This window comes from Paralichthys olivaceus, chromosome 19 (assembly GCF_024713975.1).
Source record: "Paralichthys olivaceus isolate ysfri-2021 chromosome 19, ASM2471397v2, whole genome shotgun sequence".
NCBI lineage: Eukaryota > Metazoa > Chordata > Actinopteri > Pleuronectiformes > Paralichthyidae > Paralichthys > Paralichthys olivaceus.
Genome location: NC_091111.1, coordinates 7,358,340 through 7,377,813, shown reverse-complemented (window position 1 = coordinate 7,377,813; position 19,474 = coordinate 7,358,340). Strand labels below are relative to the sequence as shown.

The window sequence follows — 19,474 nt, the reverse complement described above, 5'->3', positions numbered from 1 at the left end:
TTGACCTCTTTCAGTTTGGGCCCTGATTTTGTAGTGTAATTTCTATTTTTGTAAATTGTATGGATTTAGTTGTTTGTTAGTTATAAAAGAAAATGACGTGGATCAATAGTGGCTGTGGTCAACAGTCATGTGGCATGGACGTATTGGAGGAATGCAGTTTTTGTGCATATTTCCAGTTGCAGACCCAGTGATGCTCTGACCAGTGACTGAATATCTTTTTAAAAAAGCATTGCTGCAGAGAAACATAAAACAATTATGTTTGTATATCTGAAAGGACAGTGAGATTATCCTGAATTTCCATTTCTTCTATTTCTAATTGTGTGAAACTATGCTACGTCTGAGTTGTAACTTAATCAGAGACTGCTGCTGTCTTCTTTGGATGAGCTGACATCTGCAGCGACAGAGCTCAAACGTAGAGGGCTCAGCTCAGCGTGGCTCAGAACATTCAAACTGACAACTACTGGCATCTTCTTTTTGGCACTTTGCTGGATATTTTTGATCTCTTGCTTTGTTCCTGCAGACACAAGATAAAAGTGACCAGTTTGATACCAGAAATATGAAGCAATACAGCATACATGCAGTTCTACAGATAAGATAAGATAAAACTATAGGTTTTTATCAAATTTACAGAAGGAAAAAAGGGGCAGTAGAATAAAAACTGAATAAAGTAGAATAGAATAGAATTAAAACTAATTAAATTGATGAAAATGCAATATTTACATAATATACACCTTTCTCTATGTAAATATTGTTTGTATAGAAATGCAGTTGATTAAAGTGCAGTGGCAAATAATTGCAAGAGGATGTAAACTGTATTTGTACATTAGTATAAGGAAATATTCAAATTTATATACATGTATATAAGTAGGTTTGCAGTCACCATAGTATACTACTTTACTATACTATAGTATATTGTACAATACTGCACTATACATAACTATACTATACTATGCTGTAGTGTACTGTAAGATTGTGTAACTATGCTATACTGTAGTGTACTGTGCGATACTGCACTATACACAACTATACTATGCTATACTAGTACTAGTACTAGTATGATTTAAAATGTATTTTTACATGGGTTCTTCTCCAGTAAGCCTTGACCTTAATACATATGGCAAAGTGCATTCAGTCACGTCTCAGGCACCATAAGCCCAGAAACTGCAACAGCTGCGAGCGAAATGTGAATGTCCTGCTCCCTCAGCTGTGCTCCTCATGCCTGCACGACTGGTCACTGACATCCATCTTTGTAACTGCAGACGGCCTCCGCTGTGGTCGCTGAAACAAATATTGCTCAGAGCATAAAACAATAATGTCAGACAGTGAAACTGAACATCCAGTGCAGCCAGTGAACCTGGTCTTTTGTGTGAATGATAACTTTCAATGTCACATGCACTGTGCACAGTGGGAAGAAGCAGCAGCATCAGCAGGAAAACAGCACTCTGCAGTTTCCTCTTTGTTCCAAGGGGAGGAAGTCATGTCTGTGACCGAGGATCAGCGCCGCACTGTGAGCCATCGAGCCACTAGATATCAAAGGCAATGAACCACTAAATTATACGAGTCTCTCGCTCGGAACAATGTGTGTGTGTTCCCTGTGAATGTCTGTGCAATCGCACGTGACACTGTATATGTGTTTGTTTGTGTGGCCTTTAATGTTCTTGCTCCAGGCCTGATTAACATTTTTCTTACAGTCAGTAAGCAAAGGGGGTGGGGGGGGGGTTCAGAGGGGGAAGCTCAATGTGTTGGGATAGGCTCTGAGAGCACGACTCGCAGTTCTGTCCCTGTCTGCAACTACACCACTCCTTTCATCACGACAATTTACATGCATGAACAAAAGGCGAGCGGCTCACTATGAGAACAAAGTGCCACGCTGCATGAAAGCCTCAGCCAGGCCTTGATGTTTGGTGGGGACAAGCTTTATGTTGGGCTTTGATTATAGTCCAGGAACAATGGGGAGTATTTCTGTGGTCGTCTTTGGTCAAATAAACTCAGTCTTTCCAAAAAGAATCTTAAATGTATGATTAAGGTCTGACATTTTATTAAGCAGGACATTTTATTAATAGCACAGTCTCATGTCTAAAGGTCTATTAATTTCCAGGATGAAAACAATGTAATTAACTAAATAATAATAATAACAAAAAGTATTAATGCAAACTTGACTTAAAACGTGCTGAAAAACAGTAAACAAAACAAAAATAGAAAACTTGCAAGAAAGTGTGTTGTACCACCAGCCCTCAAAAAGCATCATCATCATTTAGTGATAGAGACAGTAATTAAAAACAATCAATATTTTGTGTTAACAACTAATTATTAAATGTATCAAGTGTCTTAATGCCTAGATTGACCTGACAGAGGGCCATAGCTTGAAGGTCTTGATACTAGATTTCTATCTAGTATGATAGCATAATATCTCTAGGATGGATTGCCATGACATTTAGTGGAATTCATGGCTCCCAGAGGATGAATCCTACTGACTTTATTGTATTTGGCTTAATAGCTACTATTATGTTTTTAGTGAAATATCTCAACAACCATTGGATGGATTGACCTAAAACATGGTACACTGTGAGGTTGTCATTTGTAGCCTTGAGTGAAATGTTTCAACATCTGGTCTCCAACGGATAAATCCTTATGACTTTGATGATCTCCCAAATTTGTTTCATCTATCGCCTATTTGTGTAATACTGAGGTTTCTGACCAAACGCCTGCAAAACTAATGACAGTCCCATCAGCCTAAGCTGAGCAAACATTAGCATGTTAGCTCAACGTTAAACATGGTAGGCATTAGCATGTTAGCTCAGTCATTGTGCACATGGTAGCATTTGTCTCAAATTTGAGTTAGCACTTAAGCAAAGCTCCCACACAGCTGCTAAGGATTTATTGACACTTCTTTAAGACAGAGCATTAAGATTATGTTATACAGCCGGACTTTCTAGGTCATATTTAAGTGGTGCATAAAATAAATCAATATACACTCTTAGAGACGTACATACTTACTTTTAGTAAATCAGCAGGGTAACAGGTGAAGTGGTGTGGAAAATGAAGCCGGATATTATATATATTGCACATTGCAGGTGTCATTACAAAGCTGCTTGGCTGATTATGCATTATCCAGGATGATCGATACTTGTGTATTTTACACAATGTCTCTGTGTTCCCAGATTCATCAAACTGTAATACTATTACCTCTGCTATTATAGCAGCAGGGTGCTTTCTCAATAAAACGCTCAATAGGACCTCAAGGGCCTGTGCAAGAGTGAAATGGCATATAAAGAGGATTCAGCTCTGATTTATTGTGTAATACGGGATGTGAATTATCCTAATTACCAGACACCGGTGAAGGCTTATTAAAATATGTATCCTAATTATACTCCTTTAGTTCCCCCTCACTTCTCTCTGTTTTTGAATTTAAATAGGAATGAACTCCAAAATTAAAGTCCCCCCATGTGTGTGTGTGTGTGTGTGTGTGTGTGTGTGTGTGTATGTGTGTGTGTGTGTGAAAATTGCACACTTGAGTTCCTCTGAAATCGCCTGTGAGTATGATTCAGACAATGTTTTGGTTATTGCTTCATTTCAGTAATACAGAGTAAAGGTGAAGATTCTAATGAGCTCTGTGGGGAAGAAAGGGATCATGAGTAAGTGAAGAGAAATGTGATGAATGTGAATAAATTATAAACTTGGGAAGAGGAGGACAGTTTTTATGAACACTGTGACAACTCTAAAAGAAAAATAGCCATTGAACCAGTGACACTGTAGCTGCTGAGTGTGTGTGCTGCACTGTTCAAAGCAACGGAACTGAAAAACATTACATGGGGGATAATAAGGGTAAAAAGAAGAAATGCATTTGTATCCCATATGAAACATTGGGCTACTAAAACCATATATGTTATTTAGGGAGATAGTGGGGCGTTGGGTGCTCTTTTTGCACATCCGGTTTGAGATGTTCTATAGATACAACACTCTGATGTGAACTGGTGCAACTTGAGAAAACAAATGTTTTTGATTTCATTGGTCAAATGGTCATGATATCATCAAATTTTGCTGCATGCTCCATTTCTCCTGTATTTGCTTCATTTCCAGAGTGTAAAGCTGATGTAAGCTCAGCAGCACTCTGAGCTGCATGACATGTGCAGCAGAGGAATGTGCTCATGAAAGCCACATGGTTGTGGATGATGCAAGGTCAACAGCCCAAAGAGGAGGTTAATACTGTACAAAGTCAGTTGCAGACAGGAGTGATTTATTACCATCATTAATCTGTGTCCATCTTGGTTGTAAATCTGTTTTGTTTTAATCATTCTTTTTATGGTCCTTTTAATGGTAACATAATTAATTTGTTTCTATAATGAAGACATTCAAGGATATAGGAGTCATTTGATCAGAGGATTCGATTCAATTGCTATTATGTTATTTTTCCTAAATATGGTCAATCACGTTAATCGTCATCAATTATTATTATACATCACTGGAACATTTACTGTGTAGGTGAGATAATGTGTGTGAACTCAAAGGCTAATGACACTAATAAAAGTTGATTGGAGTCAGTGGTCAGTGAACCTATGAAACAAGATTGGAGGTGTGGGTTAGAGCTATCCTGCCCTAGACACAACACTCTGATGTGAACTGTTCTGAGCTCTTAATATAATGTCAGAGAGTTCAGATATTTATCACACGTTGTGAATGGAGACAATTTGATGCTGTACCAAACCATACAATATCATACCATACCATATCATACCATACCATACCATACCATACCAAACCATACCATACCTTACCATACCAAACCATACCATACCGAACCATACCATACCATACCAAACCATACCATACCATACCATGCCATACCATGAGACTAGACTAGTTGATACAACTGTGTAGTGAAACTGTATAATCTGACAACCAATGGAAGGAAGACCAGGGTTCTTATACATGCATCAGGTGATTGGTGGAAATAAGCTGCAGGTGTTCCAGGAACCTGCTGAGGTAAAAACACGCCCCATGCCCAGACCTGCCAAAAATCATACATACCAAGAATGCCAGCCAAAAAGTGTTCATTCATCCAACACCATTCATTCACAGTAACCTCCAGAGGAGGGAGGGGCGATCAAGGTGCAGACCACAATACATTCCTATGGCTAGTTTCTGATTTCAAATGCAGGCCAGTGTCTGTTTGAGTCTGACTTTTCAAAGCGACCCCTTAAATAACTGCTTCACACCGGTGTTTCACATCAATGTTTCCTCCACTAATTGCCGCCGAGGAGCAGTATCCACGACACCGTCTGCTGGAGAGGTGCAGTTCGCAGGTAATCATTTCAGTGCTCTTGGTTTGTTTGACCCTCTGCTTCCACTGAGTGAATGTCAAACACCTGCAAGAACAACTTTATTTTCTTGGGCTGGTAAATAAGATTGTATAACATTTAAATAAAATGCAAGTGATGTCTTTTTTATTGCAGGAAAGTGTTTCTTTTATGTGCTTTGGTTGCAAAGGAAGATTTATGGATTTATTCCTGCTCCCTATAAGATACCATACATAAAGTATTTTAATCTCTTAATGACATAACTCTTATATTGAGTTTATATTAAATATGATTGATGCTGCCTTGGAGCCTCTTTCCTGCTCTGACCTTCAGCTCTTTGGTTTAACTGACACTGATGTTAAGCATTCTTAACAGAGGTGTGTGGGGGGGGACCCAGAAAAGAGCAGGACACAATTTGATTATTTGATTTTGATTTCCTCCTCAGGGTCAAATGTTTAAAGGTTGTCACTAAGGCTAAATCCATACCACTGTGTTTTCATTTGAAAATATCGTTCACATACGTTCAGGCTCAGTATCAGTTTTTAGTCCCTGTTCTTAATAAATAATATGCCTGCAAAAGCAAATCTGAGTCTTACCATGGAAACTGGATCAACTCCAGTCTGTCTCATCACACATGTTTTTCTTATTTAAGGAGGCAGGAAATATTATTAATGCAAATAGATTGCCAAATATAAAAGGCCTGTAGTGTCGCTGCCTCATTTAAGTGGCACTCTCACAAAGAGAGGAATAGAAAAATGTGAAACGAAAAAGGAAAAGCAATAACATTCAAATAATAATAACTTTTGAAAGTCTCTTTTCACTACAATGAGTGTGTCGCCCTTTGTAATGAAAATCTACAGAGGAGGTTTAAATCAATAGTGCGAGCCTGCATCTCTGCGAGGACACCCCCACTGGTGTCAAGATCAATGGCAGTTTGGGAACGGAGTCGTGTTTTTCCTCGCCCTGACTCACTTCTGAATGGATTGGTGTCGGCGCTTGTTTGCTTTGAAAAGGTCTGGACTTTCTATTGGACGTGAGCCGTTCACTCTTTAATCTGATTTCACTCAGCTGGGGGAGTTGAGGGCAAGAATGCATGTTTGATGTGGGTCTTGCAGATCCTCCTCAGACCGAGTCAATCTTTGCGGGTCTGTGTGGAGGAAGACATTGGATGTCTCGCAACTCGCTATCACTCATTGTTGGAAAGTGATGGCAGTGTCTGGTGTTGCCTTAAAGAGCGTTCAAGTAGAAAATAGTATTTTTTCATCTTTCGTTTATTCCCTCTGGTGCTACTGAGAAACAGTGGCTCGCCAAATTATCCTTTTAAGGATAAGAAAGAGGAGCTGGAGCCAATCCCAGCTGACACTAGGTGAGAGGTACACCCTGGACAGGTTGCCAGCGTATCGCAGTCCAATCCAAGAAAAATGAAATACCTACTTTTCCTACAGAACCTGCTCAGACATCACATCTTGGAGATTGCATGACAAGATGCAGTACATGAGACAAGGGCCCTGAGTCAGCCCACGACTACATCAATTTTATATGCACCCATGAATACATATTGATTGAAGCATTGACAGAGCAGACAGAGTTGCCAGCTGAGTAAATGTCCTCACGTGAAATGAAAACATATTCCATCTATTGAGATACCCACAGTGCAAGGGACAAGGGGGCCGGACAGGTCCATTTGTCAACACTACTCCTGGCATTCTGTTGATTGGGGAATTTTGATAGACTTGTTGCAAAGAAACATACAACAACATACATAATAAAAGGCACTTGACAGAAAAAGGTTGAGACCTTACAATATTATAGAGAAACCCAACAGTTCCTACAATGAGCTAGCACACGGTGATAGTGGAGAACTGGAAGAAACATTGAGCAGAGCTGGACTCGGGGTGGGCAGATAAAAGCCTCGACTGGTTGGGGGGAGAGAAGAGAAATGTGGGAGAGAGAATATTTATTTACGCTATTGCAACATCAATCTTAGCTGCACTACTATTAAATGAAGAACAAACGTAAATTGGCTGCATCACAGCTGTCATATCCTCTAAACAATGAAATTTCAGACAGCACAGGGTGTTGATTTGGTGCAGTGCTGCTGTTGATGTGTGACATTTCCTGAGGGGGAGCCACTGGAAAAAAACGATGGCACAGTACATTGCATGACTTGTGGCAGGCCTTCTTTTCCCATTAGAATGAACGCGAGCAAGAGCTGTTGCCCAACAGACGCTTCTCCCCCTAAACACACACAAGATGACTGATTAAGGAGCGAGGCTTCTCTGTTTTAATGAACTCAAAGCTATAAAACTCAAAACCTGAATACCACATTATGCCTCTCTAAACCCAACCATGAAAAATCAACCTGCCTGGTAATGATTCATAAAATGACAAAGCTGCACTATTTAGATAAAACGTCGCAGGGAGTTAATGATGTCCCAGATTGTGGCTGGAGGCAATAAAGTTTAGTGTTCTGCAAAGAGCATCTTTAAAAAAAAAAAATGACTTCCTTAAACTGCCTGTAGTTTGCAAATAAACCTTTATATGTTAGTATGAGGAGAAAAAACAAAAAATATATATCAAAGTGCCTCCATGCTCTGTTTCAATGTGTTGCTCTTTCGACTGTGGCAGAATGAGTTGTTTTCATCGGGCGATACTGTTTCTACTTGTGTTAACAATTCAAACTAGTGAGGAAGAAGGAGAGGAAGAACAAGACTGTGAGATTGTGCACATCCTGATGGATTTTACAGGGGAGGGAGTGACTCTTGGTTACTGTGACCTGAAATCAAACATTAAACTGTGCTGCTGTCCAATCAGTGTTAGGATATAGTATTAACTGAGACTGGAGAGTGTGTTTTTTACATAAATATTTCCCAGGATGCTCTGCTGCACCTCCCTTGACACATTTATCAGCATCACACAAAGAGATCATATCGAATCTCTGGATTCTTCTCCTCCCTCTGAGTGAAGAAACTCCTCTCTTTGAAAGTCTTAATCTTCTTTATGTAACTATCTTTCCAGTGTTCACATGCCAGCTGATAGTTTGAGGTTAGGGCTAAAAGCTGACTTTGATTAAAAAAAAGTCATCAGTGTTCTTTTTTCATTTTCCCCCTCAGCATAATTTGAATAAATTACAGTAAGCAGCCTGTTCTTACACATATTATACTGTGATATGTGTGCTTAACCAATCACATAACATGTGCAAGAACACATTATGGTTTTTTTTTATCATAGACTGTATATAAAAATGGATGACGCATCTCCACTTCCTCCCACAATCTAGAAAGGAAGCCCAAATATCCAGGATGTGAGTATACTATAATCTTGATACCATGGCTACATTAGCTATGTTGGCATTCTAACTACATATCATAATACCCTCAGCACACAGACTCCAAATAACAAATTAAAATCAAACATACCAAAATAACTGCTGACACCATGTTTGAAAAACAAAATTGACGTGTATTATAACTTTTTATTTTGTCCCATGTCCCATGCACTAACATGGAGAAGATATTTATTTATTTTAGTTTATGAGCAGTACTGCAGCCAGCAACCAGGGTGCAATCAAGATGTTTTGACTTCACCTTAGGGGACCCAGCCGCAGTCGTAGCAGAAATAGATGCAGGAGCAAGTATTGTGACATGTTGCAAAATCAAAATACAAACCACAGCAGTAACTATGGCGACCTCTATGAACCTTTTGTGAGCTACTGTGAAACCTAGGAGTTGTGCCAAACTTTGCTATCAAACTTGGAAATTATTTTACTGACAAGAAAAAAATAATATAAATGTGGTAACATTTATCAATGTTATCTTGACTTCACAATTTTACCTTGACCATACTTTTACAACTCTCATAGAAGAAACACTTCAAAGTCTGAAGATTACCTCTTCCTCCTCTGCCCCCTCTAGTCAGTCTGCTTGTGTTTTCGTTTGCAGTTATCAAACCACCTCTGGTTAGAACAGTCTCAAAAAAACAGCATCCAGTTTTTTTTTTATCCTGTTTTCGAAATGGCTCCAGGGAAGGAAAGCGGTGGACTTGACAATCTGGCCTTTGATGTAAGTATTGTGACTTTTTCTGAGTGTTCAGGGGGAAATCATTAATTTTACTTAGATACTTACATATTGCGATAAACAGTTATGCTTCTGATTAAATGCTTCTTATAGGGTTTGAATAGATTTGCAATGGTCTATATTTCTCTGCTTTTCTTGTTTTAGTGCATTTGCAACCACATATACAAACACTTCTTTTTTATACATTAACAACAATAGATAAGATAACAGATTAACAACATGGAAACAAAACATTTATCTCCGTACATTATAATGCACTTTAATCCACATATGAAATAAGATACATTTGATTGATCCTACGCCATAGCAGCAGCAGATGAATGATGTATACAAGAGAATATGTGAATGTATAAAAATAGAATAAAATAAAAAACTAAAACATTAAATATAATAAAAATACACTGAATATATACACAATACACACATTGTATCCAACCAGTGCTCCTTCATGAATGATACTACATACATAACTGACTTTATTAATTACTTCTACCAAATGTTAACTTAATGACAATTAAGATTTTTTTTTTATAGCAATAGTTTGTGCAATACTTTATTGAGGTCCGACCTCATTGGTGGCATATGTGTGTATTGACTCAGTTCCCTAAACTTCCTCATGTTTTCCACTTTCATTCTGAAAAAGAAGGTTGCTTCTCTATCTTATACTATTTATTACCTCCAGCAACCTTTATTGCCCCTCATAGAAAAACGTATAGATGCACTGTACAAATGTGTGTGACTGGGTGAATGGCAAGAACCTGTACTGTAAAGCGCTTTGCGTAGTAACTAAAGCACTATATAAATGCAGACCGCAGACCATAGTCCTCTTTCTTAAGTACTGTTGTCTTCAGCTTTTATTTGCTAAAAGCCTTTGTTTCCTACTAGCAATCATCATGTTCCTGAACATATCTTACATATCAACAGTCTTATGTTCCCAGATGATGGGCACTCTACATGGTCAACATGTTTTTAACGATGCGATGTTAAACTTAAATTGATTTTATAGTCATAAAAGGTCATCTTAGGATAACTGATTTTTTTTATGTCCCTGGGTGAGCCCTTGCTATCTATAGGCTATAATCCTATCTGTCTTTGGTTGTGCATGTTTTTTAATGACACAACAGATGGGTGAACAAGTCAATGATCAACCCAGTGAAAAGGAGCTGAAAACACATGGAAGAAGCTCTGTAGCAGATGGCGACAGAAATAAACCAACGTATTGCGTGACTGATGTTCCCCCATGGTACCTCTGTATTTTGCTGGCCATACAGGTGGGTGTGACCCAACAAGTGTTAATCAGCACATTCAGATTAGGTTTACACACCAGATATGCAATCCCTCTTTGCCTGGTATCAATCCTGTTAAAGGTTCAGTGTGTAAGATTTAGGTGAAAGGGATCTATTGGCAGAAATTGAATTTAAATTAATCCTAGTGAGGTGTTCACTAGTGTGTTTCATCTAAATTGTACAACTGGTTGTTTTCTTTACCCTAGAATGGGCCCTTATATTTAAACACTTAATATCTACATTGGGAATGTAACTTCACCACTAGATGTCACTAAATTCTAGACACTGAACCTTTAAAGAAGACAATACTGAATGGAGTGTAAACCACTATTCTTAATGTGATGGTTATTTGTGTTGTCATCTCTACCACCAGTCCATCACTGTCATTATTGTCCTCTGCAGCATTACCTGACAGCATTTGGTGGGATTGTCGCCATCCCTCTCATTCTCTCGGAGGGCCTGTGTCTGCAGCATGACAGCCTGACCCAGAGTCGCCTCATCAACACAATTTTCTTTGTCTCTGGCCTGTGCACCCTGTTGCAGGTCACATTCGGTGTCAGGTCAGAACAATGTTCATATCACCATTCACCATCCTGTAGATATTGGAGAATTAATTTGAACCTAAATTGGGACCATTTCTCACCTACTGATGTTATAGAAACATCCTTAAATTTGCACTAATATTAATAATGTTAACACTTAAGACTTGACAACTATCCAAAGTGTTCTTGCTAAAGTGTTTGCTAACAGAGGTACCATGGGGCAATCTTTTTGCTCGAAATTCCTGGCAATTCTTAAAATTTCTGTGTGACAAGCTAATGTTTTTCCTAAATTGTTAGTAAAATAAGTTCAATTAATATGGATGATGTTTAAGCTATTTTTTAAATCTAAGTAATAGCAAAACTATGTTAATCGTCAACATACAATACATTTACAATTAGCATGTCATACTGAGCATGTTAGCATGCAGACATTAGCATTTCAGCTCAAATCTATTCTATATTGACCTTGTCTTCTTATGTAAAACAAAGGCTCACCGCCTTTACTGTGCATGCTGTTGCACATGCCACTTTGGTTTATTACAAAATCAGTTTCAATAAAAGCAAAAATGTCAGTCCAATGGGAGCTAACAAGCTGCACATATCTTTCCACATATCCAACAGTTTTGTTTTGGATTGTCTTTTTCTTGATAACTTATTTGTCTGACAAAATCATTGCTGTTTATGTCACACTCCGTAGGCTTCCCATCCTACAGGGGGGTACATTTGCCTTGGTGACACCTGCTATGGCCATATTGTCAGTGCCAGAATTGGAGTGTCCAGCCTGGACTCAGAACGCCAGTCTGGTCAACACCTCCTCGCCTGTCTTCATAGAAGTGTGGCAGACACGCATGAGAACAGTGAGACCTAAACAATAGTCTATGCAAGTTTAAATAAACAAACACAAACTGGTATGGTATATGGTACTGGTATGCAAGAAAGGCACAGATCTGGACAAAATCACTTTTTTAAAAATGTTTTTGGGTGACATTTTCAAAGATTGTCTCAAGAATAATTTGTGTATCTTGATAAAAGGACATTAGGGATACTGATATCTATCATTGTGTGAAGCCTTTTTGATTTTAAGGGGACTGTTGGGCTGGGCTGTATATTTTTATATTTGTTTGTTGTCTCATATGTAACTACAGGAAGAGCGCTGATGTAAATACTTATATTCTCCTTTATTATGTTCATATCAGTTGCAAGGTTCCATCATGGTGGCCTCCCTCCTCCAGATCCTGGTTGGTTTCTCTGGCCTCATTGGTTTCCTCATGCGCTTCATTGGACCATTAACCATGGCCCCCATCGTCTCTCTCATTGGCCTGTCACTGTATGACAAAGCTGGAGCCAAGACTGGCAGCCACTGGGGCATCTCTGCCATGTACGTAAGCACCCAGAGTCATGTTGAATACCATGACTCTGTAATAAATAAAGTTAGAACTGACCTTCTTTCTTCAATCTTAAATTATAATGCAAACTACATTCAGCTTTAATCTGTAGCCAAAGCAATTCTGAATTTTAGATTTGCGCATCATCATGCAAATTACAGTTTTTCTCATGCATGCAGGACCACAGCGCTGATCATCCTGTTCTCCCAGTACCTCCGTTTCATACCGATCCCGGTTCCTGCATACAGCAAAACTAAGAAACTGCACACTTCGAAATTCTTTATCTTCCAGACAATGCCTGTAGGTCCTTTGGAAACTCATCACTCCTTGTGATACATTACGCCTCTCTTTACCTTGAAATACTGACACTGAAACTAATATTAGATATTGATTAGATTCTGTTGGGGATTGCGGCCTCATGGCTAGTCTGCTACATCCTCACCATCTATGATGTCCTACCATCTGACCCAGCACAATATGGCCACCTGGCCCGCACTGATGTGAAGGGAAATGTGGTCAATGAAGCTCCCTGGTTCACGTTTCCTTATCCTGGTAAATTCACAAGAAAAGACAAGACTGCTGTGAGATGTTTTTTATAGACTTGTTCAATAATTATCAGTTTCACTGGCCACTCAGGTCAGTGGGGGATGCCAACTGTGAGCCTGGCAGGTGTGCTTGGCATCATGGCAGGAATAATATGCTCCATGGTAGAGTCCGTAGGTGACTACCATGCATGTGCCAGGCTGTCAGGGGCACCGCCTCCCCCCAAGCACGCAATCAACCGGGGCATTGGAGTTGAAGGGCTTGGCTCTTTGTTGGCAGGAGCTTTTGGCACCGGCAATGGCACCACGTCGTTTAGCGAGAACGTGGCAGCCCTTGGTATCACCAAGGTAAGGTACAAAGAACAATTTTGAGTGCTGACACTATTCAAATCTACCAACTCTAGAGTTTACCCATTTCGAATGATCTTCTGTGTGACAACAGGTCGGTAGTCGCACTGTGATTCTCCTGAGTGGAGTTTTCATGATTTTGATGGGGATGCTGGGTAAAATTGGGGCGGCCTTTGCAACCATACCCACCCCTGTGATTGGAGGGATGTTCCTGATCATGTTTGGAGTCATAGCTGCTGCTGGAATTTCTAATCTACAGGTAAACGACAGCATGGCTTATTTTTTTCAGTGCTGTCTGAAAAAACAATTCTCATTCGCATGTAGCGCCATTTTGCTGACACAACTCATTTTACAGTCCACAGACATGAATTCCTCCAGGAATATCTTTGTTTTTGGTTTTTCCTTGTTTTCTGCACTTGTCATTCCAAACTGGATCATAAAGAATCCCGATTTCATAGACACAGGTATTTTCAACAGGACATTTTCATTTGTTTTTCAGCTTTCACTGAATACATTATTTTATTCAGTCAGTTAGCACAGACAATGGTCTGCAGATGACATATAACTTGACTGATAATTTTCTGCCTTGATTTTTCAGGTTTGAAAGAGTTGGACCAAGTGCTGTTCATATTGCTGACCACTCAAATGTTTGTAGGAGGGTTCCTTGGCTTCTTCCTTGATAACACAGTTCCTGGTAAGCAGGTTGTTACTGAATCAAATAGCTTTTAATGCACTTGACAAATTTATAACAGTTCATGAGCTGTGTGTGCATCTCTACGCTATTAAGAGTCATTTGCAATGATTTTCTTGATAAATCAAGTCTTCTTTCAAACTAAAAAACATGTCCGATGTGTCGAACCATTAAAGCATAGAGCAAGTTTTGTTGAAAAGAGTCTTTTTCTGGGAGAATTCATACATAAAAAACATTCTGTAGCTTCTTAATATGCTTGTCAGTCAGTCTAACATTTCCGAGGTGTTGCTGCTTCTTTAACTCTCTCTTCTCATGGCTCGCTCCACAACATTGTTAGAAAACCGCAAAATAAGGACATGTGTTCATGGCCAATAAACTCAAAGTTAAGATGAATTATTTTGGTAACTCTTTGAGTATGGTTTTGTCGATTCAACTGTAAACAAACAATTCTTCAATTCTACTTGCTCATTTTACAATGTCTCAAATATACATGGTGACATGTATCTTCGTACAAATGAATAAAAACAGGCTGCATGGTGTATCATCATCACGTCTGTTTAAACCAGTTTAAAATATATTTGTGAAACCTGGCCCTGTTGCTTATCATTTATTACAATTGTATTGATTTTCTGCTAATATTTAATTATTATGTAAATCACAGCCTGTTATTGTTTTTTTATTCTGAAGAATAATGTGGTAAACTCCTTTAATGGTCTTTTCAAAATACCATTTAGGGACTAAACGTGAACGTGGCATTGTAGCCTGGGACAAAGTGGATCTTGAAGACGCTGGTGACACCTTAAGAAGTGAAGAAGTGTACGACCTTCCCTTTGGTATTACCGCTTGCCTCGCATCCCAGTCATGGGTTCGTTACATCCCTTTCTGCCCATGGAGGGGCCACAAATCTCAGCAGTGTGACAGCAACAATGTGTCACAGAGCCAGGGGAATCATCACAGCACAAGAGACATTGATTAATCTGCTCATAAGGTCTGAGGTTGTTTAATAAAATATTAAAACAACAGCAACATTCCTGTTTTAAACAAGGAAAAATGTCAAAGTCATATTTATTGTCAATTCTGCTTTATATACAGGACATAAAGAGAACTGAAATGCTGTTTCTCTTTCTCCCGGTGTAAACAAACAAGTTGACAGAACATATTAATATGCAACATACGAAGTGCTCTGCAGTCAAAAGGCACAGGAATGATGTGTGTGTAGTGCAAAAATGAATTGAGAAGTGCTAAATACTTCATGGAAATTAGCAGTAAAAAAAGCATCAGATGTAGTAAGATCGCAGTATTTATAGTAAAAAGAAGTGATTGACAGCTGAGACAGACTCATGATCGGATGAGCACATGCGTCTTAAACTGTTTTACAAAATATAGATATGAATTCCTTTATATTCTTTATTATCATTATTTATTATTGTTTTTGATAAAACATTTTTTGTTGTTCATCATGAGGAGCCCTGTTAGTTTTGAAGCAGTTCACAGTGCAGAGATAAAACCAGAACTGTCTGAGCCTCGATATCATGGATTCATCCAACGGTGCCTACAGCTCAAACTGGGACATTGTGGCTTCATTTGTGGACAGTGGGAGGGTTGTGGGGACGTGTCTAGGGCCACAGAAATATTGTCAAGTCTATCTTCATTCTGTCAACACCAGTGAAAAGAACACAATGAAACGATCAGAGCGCCACCATGTTCTACCACTATTACGTACAATTCTTACAGTAACTCTCGGCCAATAATGTGCAGCGGACAGAAAACTAGAATAATGTGCTTCATTCCCCCTTGTTCTAAAGGAAATTAAAATGAGCCTGTGGGTGAATTTATTATCGCACAGCTATCAACACACAGATCCAGACTTCTGCTTTAAAGATCCACAGCAGCGGTAACCCTCTAGCTGTTATTGTGTTGCTTTTTGCAAAAAGCAAACAGAGATAATGCATCTCCTCGGCCTCTCTCTTTGTTTCTCATGCCTTCATCTCTCCCTCTCTGTATTCATTTCCTCGGTCTGACCACCTCTGACAGGCAGGTGGGATACGATGCAACGCTTTTGATGTGTGGAGCCATCACTTTTTTCCCGGGGCCCATTTCGACTTCTGGTCAATGGTTGGCTGCACACTGATATTATTTCAGGATGGTGAAGCACAGAGTCCTGAGCGTTAGTTATATTCTAATATTTTCTCTGTGTCTGTTTTTCCACCTCACCGAAAACACAAAATATTCAGTTTTGTCAGGTGGCGTTCCGAAAAATGATTTTGCACAGTCATTCACACAAGGGTTTTATATAACTGTTCCTGCAATCTGCATTTCAATGGGAAATGATCACAATAACTCAGCATTTCAATGCTTATCAAGGACAGTTTCAAATTCACCAGCATTGTTTTTCACTCGCCTTTTGAGAAATTGCTTTTATTTTCCTTTTCGAACGTGACAGTATATCATCTGTCCTCCTGGCTTCCAGGCATTTTATGAGATCTATTGAAAGCTCTTGAAAAGCCTCTCAACTTTCATCTTTATCTTTCCGACATACAAATGACTGCTAATGGAGTTTGCAGGAAAACGAGCCAAAGAGACAAACATGACAGAAAGATAATAAGGGAGATGTTATGTATTCATGACCAGAAGATGGGACCATGATGCAGGCAAATGTTCTCTACACACTCGTGATTAATTCATTCAAACCCAAACATTGTAAATAGGGACTATATTTAACCTGATGTAATCCACTGCAGCCGTGTTCTGCATCCTGCATGTTAACTGTTTGTACTGCAGCACCTTCACATGTCTCCTGTGACTCATGGGCTAGATTTCCAACATCAACCATTGTTTTTCTGTTCCTAGCAATTTAACGATTACCAGAGTCACATCAGCCGTAGATTTTGACCCTAAGCTGGAGATTAAGAGCCCATTCTGTGAATATTGATCTGCTCCCATTGAGTGTGAGGTTGTGGTAATAGCAGGGAACTGTGTAATGTCCTCGCACCAACAACTCGTGACAATAATGATTATTAGAGCCCAGTGCATAAGCCAGGTCAAGCCTCAGGCTGGTTTAGTGGGTCTGTTGATTCCCTGAGCCCAGCGGCCATTTCATGATTCTTCAGTGTTCAGAAATACTCAACGAATCAGCAGCACTGGGCAGGAACTGCCACTCGGGATTAATTCACTCCATCAATTCTTTCTACCTCAATTGTGACGTCCACAGACTTTGTATAAAGATGTATGACATGACAGATCCCCTAAAGTGAAGCCAAATGATCTTGATCGCCCCCTGGTGGTTGGCTGCAGTATAGGTCATAAACCCTGCCTCTTCCATGTCACTTTGGACATGGACCAAAGTAAAAAGTGAGAGTAAAAAATTTTTAAGATGTATTTTTAGGAAGTTCTCATCACACTGATGTTTAATCAAGTGGTTTTCTGGCAAGTTTGGTTTTAATTAACATCATGATTGAGAGCTGAGACTGAAACGCGATTATGGCAGCGTTTGTATCTGGCATATTTTGGCTTCATTTCTGGATAGTGGGAGGACATGAAGCGTGTCAGTGGTTGTGTCTCAGTATCCTGTGCATCATTTTCCTCATTTGTCCTCATAGTAAATTCTATAATTCTATTTCAATTATTGAAAAGCACCTGAAAATGTACCGACTTACCCTTTAAAGGTTGGATTTGATTTATTGTTTGAATGTTCGTAACATCGCAGAAGTACGTAAAGGTGATGTCCTCACACTGTTCTCACCTCTAACAAAAGATGCTACTGGGATGCTACCTATTGTTGGATCTGTGTACTTTATCAAATGTGGACAACAAAATAGCTAAATGATGGTGTTATGCACAGGATCAGTAGGACTGAGATTGTTTTTGTACCATAAGTAAAGATAAGTAACTGTGATTTATTCTTGGTATAATTAAGGACATTTTCCTCCATAATTAATCTGCTGCTGTTCAATGATGGCAGTAAGTATATAGAAGTTACAAACATGTAAATGAATGAGCTCAGGAGGTTGTGACTGATAAATCTCGTCTGTAATGAGAGCACAGCTGGGTGCTGAGAAATAGCCTGAAATATTTATAATGCTGCAGTCTCATCATTCATCGTGGTTCTTTCCTTTACTCTGACATCAAGTCCTCATATTCACTCACCCTCTCCTCTCTCTCACCACCATTCTGCACTGATCCTCTGTGACGGACATTAGAGAAATCAGGGGCCCGTACATGCACTTCACACAACCTTTCCTGCCCGTAGGAGATGATAATTCTTCATCGCAGCAGCGTCCCATTGGTATTCATTAACAAAACCAGATAAAATGAAGACAGCCCACTTTAAGGAGCAGCTCATCAAAACTCTCATCATTCTCATCATCGCGCTTCACTGTTTACAAACTGTGAACACTTCAATCCCTGGGAACAGGCCAGTTGCATGTCGGAAATGAGGGATTACACTAATGGGAGCCACAGTGCTGATGTTGTAGTTTCTGGGGCAGTGATATGCTCACTCTTTACTGCAATGTTTTTTTTCCTCCTTGCTTCTCAAGGTGTAGTATTTTCATTTGAACACTAGAGGAGGCTACAGGCTACACCTGATAGTTCTTTCACAGCTATGACTTGATGGTATCTCACAAAGTCTAATTTTAATTAAAATCTTTGTAAGACCTCAGGGCTACACACAAGTTGCTGCTCACACATAGGAAAGTGGCTCTGGCCTAGATTAAGCCCATATTGCCACATAATCATCAAGCCCACATAGTGTGTGTAATAATGGAACTTGGTCGGTCCGCTCCTGTTTGCTGGATCTGAGCCACAAGTGAGCCATAGCAATACTGAATGTGAACCAAAGGTGCCAAAAGTGGCCTGTGGCGAAAGTGGGCCACATTTGCTATTTTATGAGGTTCTCATCCATATCACAAGAAGGCCTGAAGCGCTGCATCATTGCCTGAAGTGGCCCACATCCATGTGTTATCTGGGCTGCTGCCTCAACCTGTCAGGATCATCATGAGAGGGCTCACACACCCAACAAACACACACACACACACACACACACACACACACACACACACACACACACACACTGTTTTTCTTCTAGAACAGATAAACCTCGCTCCAACTAATCTTTGACCAGAGATTATTTCCTTGTAACCAACAAAAACTGTGATAAACTGAAATACAATAAATAACACAAGTTAAAACATAACAGTCCAAACTGAATTTACATAAAAATACAGTGTGTGCCTTCTCTTCAGCGTCGATAAACTTAACCTCTATCTTACAGCAGCACATGCAGCCCTCTCTGATTGACAATTTATC

General features: G+C 39.4%; 1 protein-coding gene across 1 annotated transcript; it reads left to right on the top strand.

Moving 5' to 3' along the window:
- The first annotated feature begins 9,190 nt into the window (after window positions 1-9,190).
- Window positions 9,191-18,058, top strand: LOC109632385 (solute carrier family 23 member 1-like). Its single transcript, XM_020091627.2, has 12 exons — window positions 9,191-9,358; window positions 10,498-10,644; window positions 11,062-11,219; window positions 11,899-12,058; window positions 12,398-12,579; window positions 12,766-12,886; window positions 12,982-13,138; window positions 13,223-13,476; window positions 13,571-13,735; window positions 13,832-13,940; window positions 14,075-14,170; window positions 14,902-18,058. The coding sequence occupies exons 1-12, from the start codon at window positions 9,311-9,313 to the stop codon at window positions 15,141-15,143; spliced, it is 1,839 nt and encodes a 612-aa protein (XP_019947186.2). The 5' UTR covers window positions 9,191-9,310; the 3' UTR covers window positions 15,144-18,058.
- The last annotated feature ends 1,416 nt before the right edge of the window (window positions 18,059-19,474 follow it).